Source organism: Panthera tigris, chromosome C1, assembly GCF_018350195.1.
Source record: "Panthera tigris isolate Pti1 chromosome C1, P.tigris_Pti1_mat1.1, whole genome shotgun sequence".
NCBI lineage: Eukaryota > Metazoa > Chordata > Mammalia > Carnivora > Felidae > Panthera > Panthera tigris.
This window is the reverse complement of record NC_056667.1, coordinates 31669407-31686290: the sequence shown is the minus strand read 5'-3', so window position 1 is coordinate 31686290 and position 16884 is coordinate 31669407. Positions and strand designations below refer to the sequence as shown.

General features: G+C 40.0%; 1 protein-coding gene and 1 pseudogene across 10 annotated transcripts in view; one reads left to right on the top strand and one right to left on the bottom strand.

Moving 5' to 3' along the window:
- SCMH1 (Scm polycomb group protein homolog 1) overlaps positions 1–16884 on the top strand; it is a 186519-nt gene that overhangs the window by 147500 nt on the left and 22135 nt on the right. For all 10 annotated transcript variants that reach the window (XM_042996793.1, XM_007077375.3, XM_042996799.1 and 7 more), the window contains one exon: positions 16619–16819. In XM_042996793.1, coding sequence (XP_042852727.1) covers positions 16619–16819 — 201 coding nt within the window. The remainder of the gene's footprint in view (positions 1–16618; positions 16820–16884) is intronic.
- On the bottom strand, positions 80–14771 carry LOC102971272 (annotated as a pseudogene).

The following is a 16884-nucleotide window of genomic DNA, read 5'->3' as shown; positions in this document are numbered from 1 at the left end:
ACACGGCTCTTCCTCGGAGAAACCAGAGCTATGAGCCTCTTCACTGCCTGGGACTCTCAGCCGCCACTCAAGGAAGGGCTCATACTTGAGTTAGCACAGGCTGGAAAAAGAGCTCCTGGAAGGGCAAAAACAGGGTGCCCCGGTGGTTTTTATCTGTGGAGCCTGCTGTTGAGGTATTAGTTTGATTTTTTTTTTCCTTAAAGGAATCCTTTTTCCTACAGTGTAACTGCCACGCATTGTCACCAGTACCGTCTTCCTAGTTCGACTTCCCTTCCCCTCCCCAGCCTTCAGACTCTCCCGCAGTAATTTCTGCTGCAGCAAAGTTTGAGGAAAGCTGCATCATTGGTGGGATATCATCTTACTGGGAACCATCATCTCTGTCCTCAGTTCAGGTAAAATAAGAATAGTGGCTGCAGGCTTAATTTCCAGGATCGTATCAACAAACCCATCCAACTCAAGATCTTGTAGTGGCTTCTTTTTTACTTGAATTGGCAAGCTCTCCTAAACCCAGTTCTGATGGAACCTTAAACCTCCTTCCTTGTGACACTTCTGGCAGCTTGGTTTGGTCTGGCTCGTCCCCACTCTGTGCAAGACTGGTCTTTTGGGGTGGGCTTGATTTCAAAGGCTTGGACTCTTCGGTGAGTGGAAGCAGAATAGGAATGGCCTTTTGCTCCCCTGAGGTGACAGGTCTCTTGCAGAGTGAGCAGTGGTTCCGCTCCAGGGTTTCTCTTAGGATCTTAGCTGCTCGGTGCTAAGTCATCCCACAGTTCCCCCTCTGCACTAGTGAGTGAGTGGGGCCTTGGCAGCATCCAAGGGTTCTGTAGGACAGATCTGTGCTTTGACAGTTTGGTTTGCAGACTCCCTTGGCTTGCTCCACTGAGGCAACTTTTTACAACTTGATGGGAAGTTTTCACTGTCTTCTGAGGTATTTTTTTACATCTGAGGTTCCGTTTGTGGGAAATTCAATAGGCTGAGAAAATCACTCACTTTCTGAAGAAAGGTCAATACTTGTAGTCGAACTTGAGGCAGTGCGTTTGAAGACGTTGGTTCTTTCCTCCTCCCACAATCACCTCTGGTCCAAGTAGAGAGACCACCGTTGCCAGGCTGTGACGAGTAACTGCCACAGTGGAATCACGGGTAGCATGCCGGCCTGGTAATACCTGTGACAAGGTGACTTTCTTCAGCTGCTCCTGAGTGAAGTGCTCCACACACGCCTCCAGGTGAGACAGCAGCACTTTCCACGTGTGCTCATCGTGACCCTCAAACAGCTGGAGCGGCACGGGGATCACCTGTGACTGGAACGGGGCCAGCAAGAGCCAGCAAGGGAGTTCTGGGGTTTCTCCCTGTGCACTGTCTTTTACGGAGCCAAGCAGATGAGGAAGAAAACTTTTAAAGGCTGCTGGCTCTGCACACACCACCTGGTTAAGCAGAAGAGGCACCAACCATGATGCTATTAATTCCTCTCACGAGCAGCTGAAACTTGAAGAATTCTGATTTTTTTTCCTCTTTACTCTTCAACATTAAACTTTTCAAGAAATTCACAACTTCTAGACCATCGTTCCTGAGGAGGTCATGGGCAAGGTGCAGAGTGCTGGCTGACATCTTGGAATGGGATAAAGCAAGGTCTGTTGAAAGCTGAGGAGAACCAAAACGGAGACCCAGCGCTACAGTTATTTTCCAGAGAGTGCCTTCTCCCTCTTCTCAGGACCCCTGTAGCTACAGACTGACCAAAGCAAACATCAGCCCATACAAACCCAAACAAAGACCAGGCTGATTTTTTAGCATCATTGATGGTGGCAAACTTGGTGCTGTGAGAGTGAACATGATTTTTGGAGACCAACCAATGAACATTTGATTCAGAGCAAAGTGTGGTGACTATTTTTTTTATCTGTCTCCATTTCATAAACCAGCCATCTATGAAGGTAACTGAAAAAGCTACACCAGTAGAATAGATATACAGTCTCCCAGTGGGGTAACTATAAAGAATAATTCTCATTTCTTTTTTTTTTTTTTAATTTATTTATTTCGAGAGAGAGAGAGAGCCTGAGCAGGGGAGAGGCAGAGAGAGAGAATCCCAAGCGGGCTTTGCATATCAGTGCGGAGCCTGAGGCCTGGCTCGATCCCATGAACCACGAGATCATGACCTGAGCCGAAACCAAAAGTCGGACACTTAACTGACTGAGCCACCCAGGTGCTCCTCTTTTTTTTTTTTTTTTTTTAAGTTTATTTATTTTGAGAGAGAGAGGGAGGGAGGGGCAGGAGAAAGGCAGAGAGAGAATCCTAAGCAGGCTCCACACTGAGACCACAGACCGATGTAGGGCTCGATCCCACAAACCATGAGATCATGACCTGAGCCAAAACCAAGAGTTGGATGCTTAACTGACTGAGCCACCCAGGTACCCCATGAATAACACTCATTTCTTATGTGTAAAGTAAAGATACGTGTGTGAAACCTTACTCTGCTTACTCTGCAGATTCTCTACCTTCTTTAGAGATATTTAAGCAATTGGAATAGTCCCCAGGGAAGTTAGCATAGTCTTTTTCTTAGAGTTAACTATGTCTCCACCCAAATCCTGGAATGTTAGAGCTTGAAGGGAAGGCCAGCTATAGTTTCTTCTCCAACTAACCATTGGAAGACAACATAGTCTACCTGTGGTATTTATGTCCAGTTCTAGTCAGGGTCTTATCACATATTTCTCCAAATACATCATCTGCATCTAGCCCCAGCCAATGACTGGGTTTGCTTAGTCTAAAAGAGTGTCATTAGATTAATGAAACAATGGCCTTTGCCCCTAAGCTCCATGGATGAGGAAGAAAAACACAGATGAACACTTTTCTATGAATCAATAGAAATATTGATTATGTTTTCCAACCCCTAGATGCCTGTATATTTGCTTGGTTTGCCCCATATCATTCTGGATACCTCTAAGGTGCCTAGTTGTCTTTTCAACATTACCTGGAAGACCCACATTAGTGGATCGCTTTGGCTATTAAGAGCCTTTTCTGGTTCCATACAAATTTGAGGATTGTTTGTTTTAGCTCTGTAAAGAATGCTGGTGTTATTTTGATAGGGACTGCATTGAATATTTAGATTGCTTTGGGTAGTATTGACATTTTAATGATATTTGTTTGTCCAATCCATGAGTATGGAATGTTTTTCCAGTTTTTTGTGTCTTCTTCAATTTCTTTCATAAGCTTTCTGTAGTTTTCATTGTATAGATTTTTCACTTCTTTGGTTAGGTTTATTCCTAGGTATCTCGTGGTTTTTGGTGCAATTGTAAATGGGATCGATTCTTTGATTTCTCTTTCTGCTGTTTTGTTATTGGTGTATAGAAATGCAGCTGATTTCTGTACATTGATTTTATGTCCTGCGACTTTGCTGAATTCATGGATCAGTTCTAGCAGTTTTTTTGGTGGAGTCTTTTGGGTTTTGCACATAGTGTCATGTTGTCTGCAAAGAGTGGAAGTTTGGCTTCCTCCTTGCCACTTTGGATACGTTTTATTTCTTTGTGTGACAACCCACTTTAGAAGCTGAAGATTTAACTCTTCTTAATCTCCTTGTCACTTACCCACCTACACACACTTCCCTATCTTAATACCATGATATTATAATTTTGATTAGATTGAAAGTCAGTATTTTGTCATTGTAATTTGTGGAATGCTATTCTCAATTGAACCAAGTAGTGTACTATGATTATTCTTCCTTTGTTGCACATTTTATTTTCAGAGTAAATCTTGTTGATTTCTTTTTTTTTTTTTTTAATGTTTTTATTTATTTTTGAGACAGAGAGAGACCGAGCATGAGCAGGGGAGGGGCAGAGAGAGGGGGAGACACAGAATCTGAAGCGGGCTCCAGGCTCTGAGCTGTCAGCACAGAGCCGGACGCGGGGCTCGAACTCCCGAAGTGTGAGATCATGACCTGAGCTGAAGTCGGACGCTCAACCGACTGAGCCACCCATGCGCCCCTCTTGTTGATTTCTTTATGTGTTTATTTTGCTAGATAGTTATTAATTCAACCTTAAGCTCTCTTACTACTATGTATATCTCTCTTTATGTTCAAGCACATTATATACTCTATCCATTTCAAACCCTTAAAGAGAAGTCTCTTCTGGAGCCTTCTGAGTTTCTCAACATCCTCTTCTCCTACCATTTGTGTTCTTCCTGGTTTGCTCCTTCCCATGTCTTTATTTTCCCATGTAAATCTTTCATAGATATGCATGTTTAATTTTGCATGAAACCTGTTTGTTCTCTTTGAAGCTTCTCTTCATCAGTAGTATTCTGCAATCTCACCTGAGATGTGAGTATTTTTACTGGCCATGCTGGACACTTCATGTGCCCATCCATTCTTTAGTTTCTTGAAATTTTCTTAAATTCTTTTTTCAGTGACTTCCTCCCACTTCTTTGTCTCCCTTCACTCCTTCTGGCACACATGTTATTCAAATGTTGAACCTCTTGAACTCGTGGTGTAATATTATTAACCCTCTTTATTCTTATCCCTATTCTCCTTGACGTTTTGCTCAACTTTTGTCAAAGCTTACCTCAACTGTATCTTCCAGACTTTGTATTTAGTTTCTTGTGTCTAGCATCTTACTTTTAAAGTATCCTTATTCATTATTCTAGTGGCATTTTCCAAAGGGTGTTTGGTGGAAAACCAGTCCTGCAAAATTATCTGCCTAAAAAGATCCTACATACATTTAGGAAATTGGTCACATACACTTAGTGTATGTGACTTCCCCACTCTTGGATATTCGCATCTGCTATGAACTCTTTTTTGTTTTCTGAATTTTTTACTAGACTGGTTTTTGTTTTTTTTTTTTAGGTTCACAACAAAATTGAGCAGAAGGTCCAGAAATTTTCCATATACCCCTGCCTCCACACATGCACAGCCTTCTCTATTATCAGCATTCCCCCACCAGAGTAGTAAGTACATCTGTTTCAAGTGATCAACCTCTATTGAAACATCATTATCACCCAGGGCCCGTAGTTTACATTAGGGTTCTCTTGTGGGGTTGTACATTTTGTGGGTCTTCACAAATGTATAATGGCATGTATCCACCATCATAGGGTAATACAAAATATTTTAACCGCCCTAAAAAAACGTCCATGCTTTGCCTATTCATCCCACCTTCCCCCCTAACTTCTGGCAACCACTCATCTTTTTGCTGTCTCTGTAATTTTACCTTTTCCAGAATGTCATGTATTTGAAATTATGCAGTATGTAGCCTTTTCACACTGACCTTTTCACTTAGTAATGTGCATTTAAATTTTCTTCATGTCTTTTCATGGCTCATTTCTTTTTAGGGCTGAATGATATACCATTGTCTGGCTGTATCACAGTTTATCTATTCACCTACTGAAGGACATCTTGTTTGCTTCCAAGTTTGGGCAATTATGAATTAAGCGGCTGTAAACATCCATGTGCAGATTTTTGTGTGGGCATAAATTTTAAATTCCTTTGGGTAAATACCAAGGAATGAGATTGCTGGTCATATGGTAAGAGCGTGTTTAGTTTTGTAAAGTATGGCCAAACTGGCTTCCAAAGTGGCTGTACCATTTTGCACTCCCACAAGCAATGAATGAGAGTTGCTTTTGCGCCACATCCTCGCCAGCATTTGGTGGTGTTAGTGTTCTGGATTTTGGCCATTCTAATAGGTGTGCAGTGGTATTTCATTGTTGTTTTATTTTGCGTATCCCTAATGATATACACACACACAAGGGAAAGCGTCTTGTCATATGTTTATTTGCTATTTATGTATCTTCTTTGCTGAGATAGCTAACAGTTTTTAATTGGGTTCATTTTCTTATTGCTGACTTTTTAAAAATTCTTTGTATATTTTGGGAAACAGTTCTTTATCAGGTGTACCTTTTGCAGATTTTTCTCTCCCTCTGTGGCTTTTCTTCTCATTATCTTGATTGTGTCTTTCACAGAGCAGAAGATTTCAATTTTAATGAATCCAGCTTATCAACTATTTCTTTCATGGATCACACCTTTGGTGTTATATCTAAAAAGCCGTTGCCACACCCCAAGGTCATTCTCATTTTTTCTCCTGTTTTATTTTCTAGGAGTCTTATAGTTTTGAATTTTACATTTAGGTCTGTGACCTATTTTGAGTTAATTTTTGTGAAGGGTATAAAGTCTGTATCTAGATTCCTTTTTTTTTTTGCATGCAGCTGTCCGGTTGTATCAGTGCCACTTGTTGAAATGACCGTGTTTTTCTCTATTGCATTGCCTTTGTTCCTTTATCAAAGATCAGTTCACTGTATTTATGTGGGACTGTTCTTCAGCTTTCTGTCTGTTCCTTGATCTATTTGTCTATTCTTTCACCAATACTATACTGTCTTGATTACTGTAGCTTTCCAATGAGTCTTGAAGTTAGGTAGTTTCAGTCCTTGTTCTTCTCCTTCAATATTGTATTGACTATTTAGAGGTTTTTGCCTCTCCATATAAACTTTAGATTCATTTTCTCAGTAGCCACAAAATAACTTGCTGGGATTTTGATTGGGATTGCATTGAATTGTAGATCAAGTTGGAAAAAACTGACATCTTGACAATATTGGGTCTTCCTGTCTGTGAACATGAGATATCTCTTCATTTGTTTAGTTTCCTCTTTCTTATTTTATTTTTTTATTATGATAAGTGTACTCTTTAATTCCCATCACCTATTTCACCCATCCCCCTACCCAACTCCCCTCTGGTAACTATTAGTTTGTTCTCTGTAGTTAAGAGGGTTTTTTTATTATTATTATTCATCAGACTTTGTAGTTGTCCTTATGTAAGTTCTACATATTGTGTTAGGTTTATTCCCAGTATTTTATTTTTGGAGGTACTAGTGTGAATGTATTGTGTTTTTAATTTCAGATTTCACTTGTTTCTTGCAATTTGACTTTTGTATATTTACCTTGTATCCTGCAACTTTGCTATAATTGTTTATTAGTTCCAGGATTTTTTTTTTTTTGTCAATTCTTTTGCATTCTCTACATAGACATTTGTGTCATCTGTGAAAAAGAGAATTTTATTTTTTCTTTCCCAATCTGTATACCTTTTATTTCCTTTTCTTATTACATTAGTCAGGACTTCTGGTACAATAATGAAAAGTTGTAGTGAGAGGGAACATACTTACCCTGTTCCTGATCTTAATGGGAAAGCTTCTGGTTTCTCACCATTAAGTGATGTCAGCTGAAGTTTTTTTTTGTAAATATTCTTTATCAAGCTCAGGAAGTTCCCCTCTAGTCCTTATTTGCTGAGAGTTTTTATCATGAATCAGTCTTGGATTTTGTCAGATGTTTTTTCTGCATCTATTAATATGATCATGTAATAGTTTTTTTTTTTTTTAGCCTGCTTATGTGATGTATTACATTAATTGATTTTTTAATGTTTTGAACCAGCCTTGCACACCTGAAATAAATCTCATTTGGTTGTAGTGTATATATATTTTTTTAATGTATTGTTGGATTGGATTTGCTAGTAATTTGTTGAGGATTTTTACATCTACAGACATTGGTCTGTAATTTTCTTTTCTTGTAATGTTTTTCTCTGGTTTTGGTATTAGGGTAATGCCAGTCTCCTAGAATGAATTATGAAGTATTCTCACTGCTTCTGTTTTCTAAAAGAGCTTATAGGTAATTGGTAAAATGTATTTTTTAAATACTTAGTAGAATTCACCAGTGAATCCATCTGAGTCTGGTGCTTTCTATTTTGGAGGAATATTAATTATTGATTCAATTTCTTTAATAGTTATTGGCATATTCAGATGATCTTTTTCTTCTTGTGTGAGTTTTGGCAGACTGTGGATTTCATGGATTGGTCCATTTTATCTAGATTATCAAATTTGTGGGCCTAGAATTATTCATAGTATTGCTATGTTATCCTTTTAATGACAATGGATCCGTAGTGGTGTCCCCTCTTTTATTTCTGATAGTAGTAATTTGTGTCATTTTTTTTAATTTGGCCTGTCTAAAGGCTTTTGATACTATTGATCTCTTCAAAGAACCAGCTTTTGGTTTCATTGATTTTGTTGTTCGATTGACTTCTTGTTTTCAGTGTCATTGATTTCTGCTGTTCTTTATTATTACTTTTCTTATGCTCACTTTAGATTTAATATGCTTTTTTTTCTAGTTTCCTAGAGTAGAAGCTTAGATTTATTTTTTTAATGCTTATTTATTTTTAAGGGAGAAAGAGACAGAGTGCGAGCAGAGGAAGGGCAGAGAGAGAGGGAGACACAGAATCCGAAGCAGGCTCCAGGCTCTGAGCTGTCAGCACAGAGCCCAAAGCGGGGCTCAGACCCACAAGCTGCAAGATCATGACCTGAGCTGAAGTCGGCTACTCGACTGACTTAGCCACCCAGGTGCCCCAAGCTTAGATTATTGATTTCATCCCTTTCTTCTTTTCTAATACGTACGTTCAATGCTATATATTTCCCTCTATCCACAGCTTTTGCTGCACCCCAGAAATTTTGATAAGTTGCATTTCTATTTTCATTTAGTTCAAAATATTTTTAAATTTATCTGGAGATTTATTCTTTGACCCATGTGTTATTTATATATATATTGTTTAACCTCCAAGTATTGGGGGGATTTTCCACCTATATTTCTATTACGGATTTTTTGTTTATTCCATTGTGGTTTAAGAGCAAACATTGTATGATTTCTATTCTTTTAAATTTATTAAGGTTTATTTTATAGCCCAGTGTGTGGTCTGTCTTCATGAATGTTTCATGTGAACTTGAGAAGAATGTGTGTTCTGCTGTTGCCGAGTGAAATAACCTACAGATATCAATTATATCCAATTGATTGATGGTGCGATTGTGTTCAACAGTGTACTTACTATTTTCTGCCTGCTGGTTCTGTCCATTTCTGAGAGAGAGATGACCATTTCTGAGAGAGAGATGATGAAATCTCCAATTAAAATAGTGGATTCATCTGTTTATCTTTAGAGTTCTATTAATTTTTACCTCGGACTTTTTTTTTTTTTTTTGATTGATTGATTTTTAATAGAGAGAGACAGAGCACACGTGGGGGAGGGGCAGAGAGAGAAGGAGACACAGAATCCAGAGCAGGCTCCAGGCTCCGAGCTGTCAGCACAGAGCCTGACATGGGGCTGGAACTCACAAACCGCGAGATCATGACCTGAACCGAAGTCGGATGCTTAACTAAGCCACCCAGGTGTCCCTTTACCTCTGACATTTTGATGGTCTGTTGTTAGGTGCATATACCATAAGAATTGATATATCTTCTAGGATAAATGATGATTATATCATTATGTAATGCCCATCTTCATCTGCAATAACTTTCCTTGCTCTGTAGTCTACTCTGTCTGAAATTAATATAGTTATCTTTCTTTCTTTTAATTAGTGTTAGTATGGTATATCTTTATCTCTGCTTTTCATCTATATGCCTCTTTATAGTTAGAGTGAGTTTCTTGTAGACAACATAGAGTTGGGTCTTGTTTTTTGATCCACTTTCAGAATCCCTTTTAACTGATGTTTAGACCATTGATATTTAAAGTGATTATTGACATAGTTTGATAAGTACCATATTTGTTGAGTTTCCTGTTTGCTGCCTTTGTTCTTTGTGCCTGTTTTTGTCTTCCACTTTTTCTCTGCCTTTGGTGGTTTTAAATGAGCATTTTATATGATTCCATTTTTTTCTCCTTTTTTAGAATATGTTATACTTTTTTAGGGTTTGTGTTTTTTAAGTTTATTTATTTGAGACAAAGTGTGAGTTGGCGGGGCAAGGCGCTGGGGGGAGGTGGGCAGGGAGAAAGGGAGACATAAAATCCCAAGCAAGCTCCCCACTGTCAGCACAGAGCCGGAGGCAGGGTCAAACTCATGAAACCGTGAGATCGTGACCTGAGCTGAAACCAAGAGTTGTATGCTTAACCAACTGAACCACCCAGGTGCCCCTCTTTTTTAGTGATTTCCCTAGAATTTACAATATGCATTTATAATTAATCCAAGTCTACTTTCAAATAGCACTATACCACTTCACAGATATAACAAGAAATCCTAATTCCTCCTTTCCATCCCTTGTATGATTGCTGTCATTCATTTCACTTACACATAAGTGTTAGTAAGTGTATACATAACACGTACAAATATATTGTTGTTATTTCTATTTTGAACAAACTGTTATCTGTTAGATCAGTTAAGAATAAGAAAAATAAGTTTCTATTTTGCCTTCATGTATGTCTCCTACAGTGCTCTTTATGTAGCGTTGAGTTTCTGATTGATATTATTTTCCTTCTCTTCAAGGAACTTCTTGAACCTTTTTTGCAAGATAATCTACTAGTAATAAAGCAACAAACTCCTTCTTTTTTTTTTTTTTTTTTTTTTTTTTTTTTTTTTTTTTGTCTGAGAAAGTCTTTATTTCTCCATCACTTTTGAAGGCTAATTTTTCAAGGTACAGAATTCTAGGTTCGTGGATGTTTTCCCTCAACACTTTATTTCACTCCAGCGTTTTCTTGCTCACGTGGTTTCTAAGGATGTAAGTTTTGCTGTTGCTCCTCTATAGGTGAGGGGGGTTTTCAAGATTTTTTTCTTCATTTTTTGATTTTCTGCATTTTTATATAATATGCTTAGTTGTAGCATTGTTTTTGGTATTTCTCATGCTTGATGTTCTCTGATCTTCCTAGATCTATGGTTTGGTGTGTGATATTAATTTGCAGAAATTCTTCTGTCCTTATCCCTTCAAAAATTTCTTTTGTTCCTTTCTTTATTCTCCTTCTGATATTCCTATTATGTGTATACTGCACCTTTTATAGTTATCCCACAGTTCCTGGATAGTCCCTTGGGAGTTTTTGTTTTGTTTAGTTTTTTCAGGTTTTTTTTTTTTTTTTTTCTCCTTGCTTTTCAGTTTGGGAAATTTCTATTGAGATATCATCGAGCCCAGTGATTCTTTTCTTGGCTATGCCCACTGATAAGTCTACTAATGAGTCCATCAAAGGCAGTCATTTCTGTTGCCGTAAACATTGCAACAGATCTCTAGCATTTCTTTTTGATTCTTTCTTAGAATTTCCATCTCTTCATTTACATTGCATATTTGTTTTGCATGCTGTCTACTTTATTCATTAGAGCCCTTAGAAAAAAATCATAGTTTTAAATTCCCAATCTAATAATTCCAACATCCCTGCCTTGTCTGAGTCTGGTTTTTACGCTTTCTAGTCTAAGGCTAGTTTCTTATGTGTATGCTTTAGTCTTATGCTCTGTCTCTTAAAACTGCAGTTTTTGCCTTTTAGTATACCTTGTAATTTTTCTCTTGATAACCAGACATGATGTACTAGGTAAAAGGAGTTGTTGTAAATAGGCCTTTACTAATGTGATGGTAAGGTTCTGGGAAAGGAAGAAGTGTTCTATAGTCCTATGATTAGGTCTCAGTCTTTGCGGGGGGAGGGGGGCGTGGGGAAGGGCTGTGCCCCTAAAGTATGAACTTCACCAGTATTTCTTATCCTCCTTGCCCTTAGGTGGGACAGGATGGCTGGAGGAGGCTAGAATTGGGCATTTCCCTCTCTCCCAGGTAGGTTAGGCTCTATCACATCCCAGCAGGTTAAGCTCTGGTAAAATAGTTTTACCTGAGGGCAGGCCTTGTTAAGGCCAGTCTACTCTTCTGTAGACTCTTGCATGTTTTTAAAATGGTTCCTTTTCTGCACTCACTGATGGAAGCATGAGGGGATTTTTCTCTAAGACTGTGAGAATGTGGTTGAGCTCCTAAAGGTAAAACTCACAAAAGTGTGGGACACCTCCCCCTCAATGACTGGGTTTCTCTAGAGTTTTTAACTCTCAGACTTGTCCACACTAAACTTCCAGCAATTCATCAGTTATGTTTAGATTTTCCTGCCTTGGCATTGGTTACTGTGGAAAGTGTCTGCTCATGGGTTTCTGCTTGGTAAAATGTGGTTTTCTGTATTCTCCCATTTGTCTCCAAACTTGGGTGGCATCAGTTTGCCCTGTGACCTCACTTCTTTGAAGGATCTAAAAAGGATTGTTAATTTTTCATTTTGTTCAGCTTTTCACTTGTTGCTAAGATAGAATAGCCACTTCCAAGCTTTTAACATACTGAACCGTCTCCAATTTTTTTGCAGCCTCTGATTTCATGGATGCAGTAGAAAACCAAAACATGACAATTATAAATTTTAATATTTTAATATTTAATATAAAATTTATATATTTTAAAAACAGGGCAAAAGCATAAACTATGAAAGAAAGGCATATAACCTTTTATATACCAGAAAAAGGTAATATTAAAATTAAGACAACTCATCTCTCTTCTACATGGCATCATTTGGAGTAGCTCATTTGGGACTGGAGGATCCAGTTCCAAGATGGTTCATTCACATGGCTAGCAAAATTGGTGCCGGCTATTGGTTCTTCTCTACACGGACCTCTCCAGAGGGTAGTTTGGGCTTCCTCATACCATGGGAGGTGAGTTCCAAGAGCAATTGTCCCAAGAGACAAGAAGTAGAGACTTCCATTTTCTTAAGACTCAAGCCCCCTAATTAGCATAGCATCATTTCTACCATATTTTACTGATTAAGCAGTCATAGAGCTCAGATTCAAGAGAAGGAGAATAGACCCCACTCTTCTATAGGAAGAGGGTCAAAGAATTATAGACCATATTTTAAAGTCACCTCAGTCTACTCTCTGGACATAATTCATTTACATTTTTCCTGCCTGGGAAATTTATTCTTCCCCTTGCAAGAGTCTCCATTAAAAGTCTCTTACCTTTACAAATCAGGCTCTGGATCTGGGATCTCATCATCTAAATCAGATGCAGGTGCAGATGAGACCTCCCAGGTGCAGATTGTCAGGCACAGCTCCTTGAGTGTCGTTCCTCTCAATCTGAAGACCTGTGAACTAAAGAAAAATGCTGTCTGCTCCCCACGTAGCCCACCTGCAGTGGTGGGACAGGCATTGGGTAACTTACAGATACACCCATCCAACCGGGAGTAGTCCCTGGCCTGTAGAAATTCTGAAATCCAGCCGGGCGCATGTTGCCAGCTCCTTAATTAGACCCAATATTACTTTCTTGGGACTGTTTTCCATGGCTCTCAGCTTTGTCCTCTGAATCATCCTTCCTTTTCCACAGAAAACTGAGATTGCTTTCTTGGTCTTCATCCCGTCTGTGAAAGGTTTGGGTCTAAAGGCTTTTTCTGTTCATTCTGTACCATTTCTGTCCCTTTTAGTCTGAGCTGCCAATGCTTCCACCACAATGAGTCTCTTAGAAACTTGAGGAGTTTACTAGGAATATTATTGGGGTTTTCTTCATTAGACAAAGGCACAACCAAAATCTCTTGAAGATAAGCTCTTCTCTACTTTGGGCTTCCTCTGTGGCTGCTGTGAGACAATGCTCTTAAGAGTCTTAGGAACTCCTACCGTTTAAGGGAAAAAATCTGCAAGACTGAGCCCTAGGATTCTTAGAGGGCCCTTTGGTCAGAAAGAGTCTACGAAGCATAGTCTTAATCATTCTGGCACCTTAATAAAATATTTTATTGCCCCATCTGGATTTGACCCTTTCATAACTTAGAATTATTTGCCTTCTGGAAGGACTAGAAATGAGAAGCAATTTTATTTGTGGGCTTTTTAAATTTTTATATATTTTTTAAGCTCATCTTTCTCATTCTGCATTTTTATCATAGGCAATGAGAAGCCACCTTGCACTTTCATTACTTTGTCTAAAAGTCCCTTTAGCTATTTCACGAAGCTCACCAGGTACATTTATTTCCTAGTCCCCTGTTACTGCAGATGACAGTGTCATCAAACTCTAGATCACTACCTACCCACGTGGCCCCTGTCCTCCATCTTCCAATAAGATTTTCCTCTCTTGCCTTAGGCTTTCACTGACAGCCTTCTCAAGGTCTTATAGGCTTCCATTCTCGAAGCATTGCCAGCTCAGACTAATGAGGACAGAGATGGTACAAAATGAAAAGAACTGCTTGACCCCCCCTCCCCCCGCCGCCTTTTACAGGCTTCTGTTCAAGCCCCTTTCTGCTTTCGCTCACACCCTTTTTGTGGCCCTTCATGCTTCTTTCTGCTTTCCAGTCTCAAAGCCAATGCCATGTGTGTTAGGTTTTTGTTACTGCGGTACCCTATTTCTGGCACCACTGTCTCTTCCAATAATCCTTTGCTACATAGCAAACCACCACAAAACTTCATGGCTTAAGACAACGATGTGGGCAGGGCTAGGTGGCAGCAGCTTGTACCCGTTCCATGTGGTGTCTGCTGAAGTGACTTGACTAGGGTTGGAGGACCCACTTCTACACGTGGCTGACAAGTTGGCTGTTGGTTTCTCTCCACACAGACCTTGCCACAGAGTAGCTTTGGCTCCTCACGTGTGGTAGTTGGGTCCTAAGAGTGAATGTCCCAAGAAAGAGGAAATGGAAACTGTCAGCTTCTTAAATAAGCAAGCCCTGGGCCCAGAAACTGGCACAGGGTCATTTCTACATAGTCTGTTGGTCAAGTATCACACAGATCGATGGAAGGGAGGTCAGAGGTGTGGGAGTCATGTTTTTAAACTGCCACAGTCTTCTCAAGGTTTTGTAGTTTGCCTTTTATCTTTCACCCTTTAATCCATGTTAGAATTTCTTTTTGTAATCATCACAGGACTGGTTATATTTTTTTTCCTTTTGTGTAAACACACAAATCAAATAAAATTTACGTGCAGTGAAACATACATATCTTAAAGTACAATTAAATGAGTTTTAATCTTTGTAAGCACCACGTAACCAGAACTCCAGTCAAGATGAAAGTCATTTCTACCACCCCTGGAAGTTACGCCATGCCTCCTTGTAAGTCGGCCTTCTCTCCCACCTTCATCCTGATTTCTCTCACTGTAGATTTGATTTTTCTGTTTTGAACTTAATACAGAAATAGAATTATACTATATGTACATTTTATATTTGGTTTCTTTCACTAAAAGTAATGTTTTTGAGAAGCACCCTATCAATAGTTCATTCTTTTTTACTGCCGAATGCTCTCCCAATAAATGAATATACCACAATTTGTATATGCATTCTCTCATTGTGGACGTTTGGGTTGGTTCTAGTTTTAGGCTGTTATGACTAAGCTGCTATGAACATTCTCCTGAGTGTCTTTTCATAGATATATGTCTTCATTTATTTTAACTACTCTTCTTATCTCTCTGAGTTTTTGAATTTTTACTTTCGTGTTCAATGAAAGAGTCATATCATGACATGGAAGTCCTAACTATTTAACAGACTTCACCCAATCCTTCTTTCATTAGATCTGCCTTCACACCCACCTCCAGGGGCCCCTGCCCATTCTTGGGCCTTTTGTGAATTTTAGGATGAAACAGCTTGGTTCTCATCATTGCCCATTCTTGGTTAAGGATTTGGCTTTTTTGGGTCTGCTCAGTCAGTTGCTGCTTTGCTTATCTGCTTTCCAGCTTCCAAAATTTTAAGCTGTCTCCTTTATTGTCTGACTCATGTTAGAGGGTTTTAGCAGAGAACAGAGTTGAATGTGTATTTCAACACATCTGGTTTATTCTTTACCTTTTTCCCTTCTTTCTTTCCTACCTGTCACCTTCCACATCCTGCCACTCGTACTATTTCCATTTCCGTCTCTCCATCTCCCTTTCCCTTCGAATTAGGTGAGGAATCCTCAGAGAGCATGCGACTCAACCCCCTTGTTTTACATCTGCTAAACTTGAAGCCCCACGGACGAGCATGGCAGTCCATCCATGGCTGCCACAGCTACTGCTCTTCTCTATTTTGCCTTTAATGGCAAAAAAGACCTTTTGCTCACCTGTTCTTTCTTCCATTAGCGATCCATTAGCGTGACAGTGTGAGAAAGCAGAGTACCCTCTTCAAGTGGGTCCTAGAAGGCACACCAGAAGAATGTCATAGCTGACCAGGCTGCCATGGGTTCTCTCTGGAGATCAAGGAAGCACCTCAGTTTCGGACTGCTTCTTACTCATGTGCCTTCCCTGTTCCCTGCCCAGCACAGTGCCAGGTAGAGAGTTGCAGCAGGAGAGTGCCCAGCTGCCATGACCTGATAAACTACTGAAACAGACAACTCTCTAGATGGGACCCTCGGGTCCTTTCCGTTGTTTTCTTTGGTCCCATGTTTCTCTGTTTTACTACTTCTTTGGATCTGAGTGTTAATGCAAAAGATAGCAAAGGGACTCTACCACCCAAAACAGAAATCAAGGCAGGTCACAGTGGTGTGACCATTCTAAGTGCAAGCCCAAACACACACTAGCACACTCTGGCTAATATTGCCATGGCCCCTACCATCCCTTACACATATAAGACCTATAGGAATGTGTGAGGCAACCAAGTACTGAACATGAAAGTACATACATCTGGGGAGTTGTTTAGATTCTCTTTTCAGTACACAGAAGACCAAGTATAAGTTCTGTGCCTTGGCTTTTGGTCTGGGCTGTTCTTCCAGCAGGCTCTGTTCCCAGAGCCTTTGGTCATGCAATCTGGGCTGGTTGCAGCTGGATACAGCCACCCTCTGCCCCCTCCCAATGTTTCACCGGCCTAGCAGCTGAGAATCCTGCTAGGGACAAGAGCCCAGAGGGTGAGACACAGAAGAGAGCACCGTTCTGTCACTTCTCTACCCTGGACGCTCTTTAAGCTGTTTTGACTCTTTGTCTCCCGCAGTTTGTATTTACTTGAACAAGAATGGCAGCACAGGCCCCCACTTAGATAAGAAGAAGGTCCAGCTGCTTCCTGACCATTTTGGGCCAGCCCGCGCCTCCGTGGTGTTGCAGCAGGCTGTCCAGGCTTGCATCGACTGTGCTTATCATCAGAAAACCGTCTTCAGCTTCCTCAAACAGGGCCATGGTGGTGAAGTGATCTCAGGTAAGCACACTTGGGCCGGTGTGGCCTCCTCACCAGAGGGGCAGGCCTTCTCAACTGGCTCATTT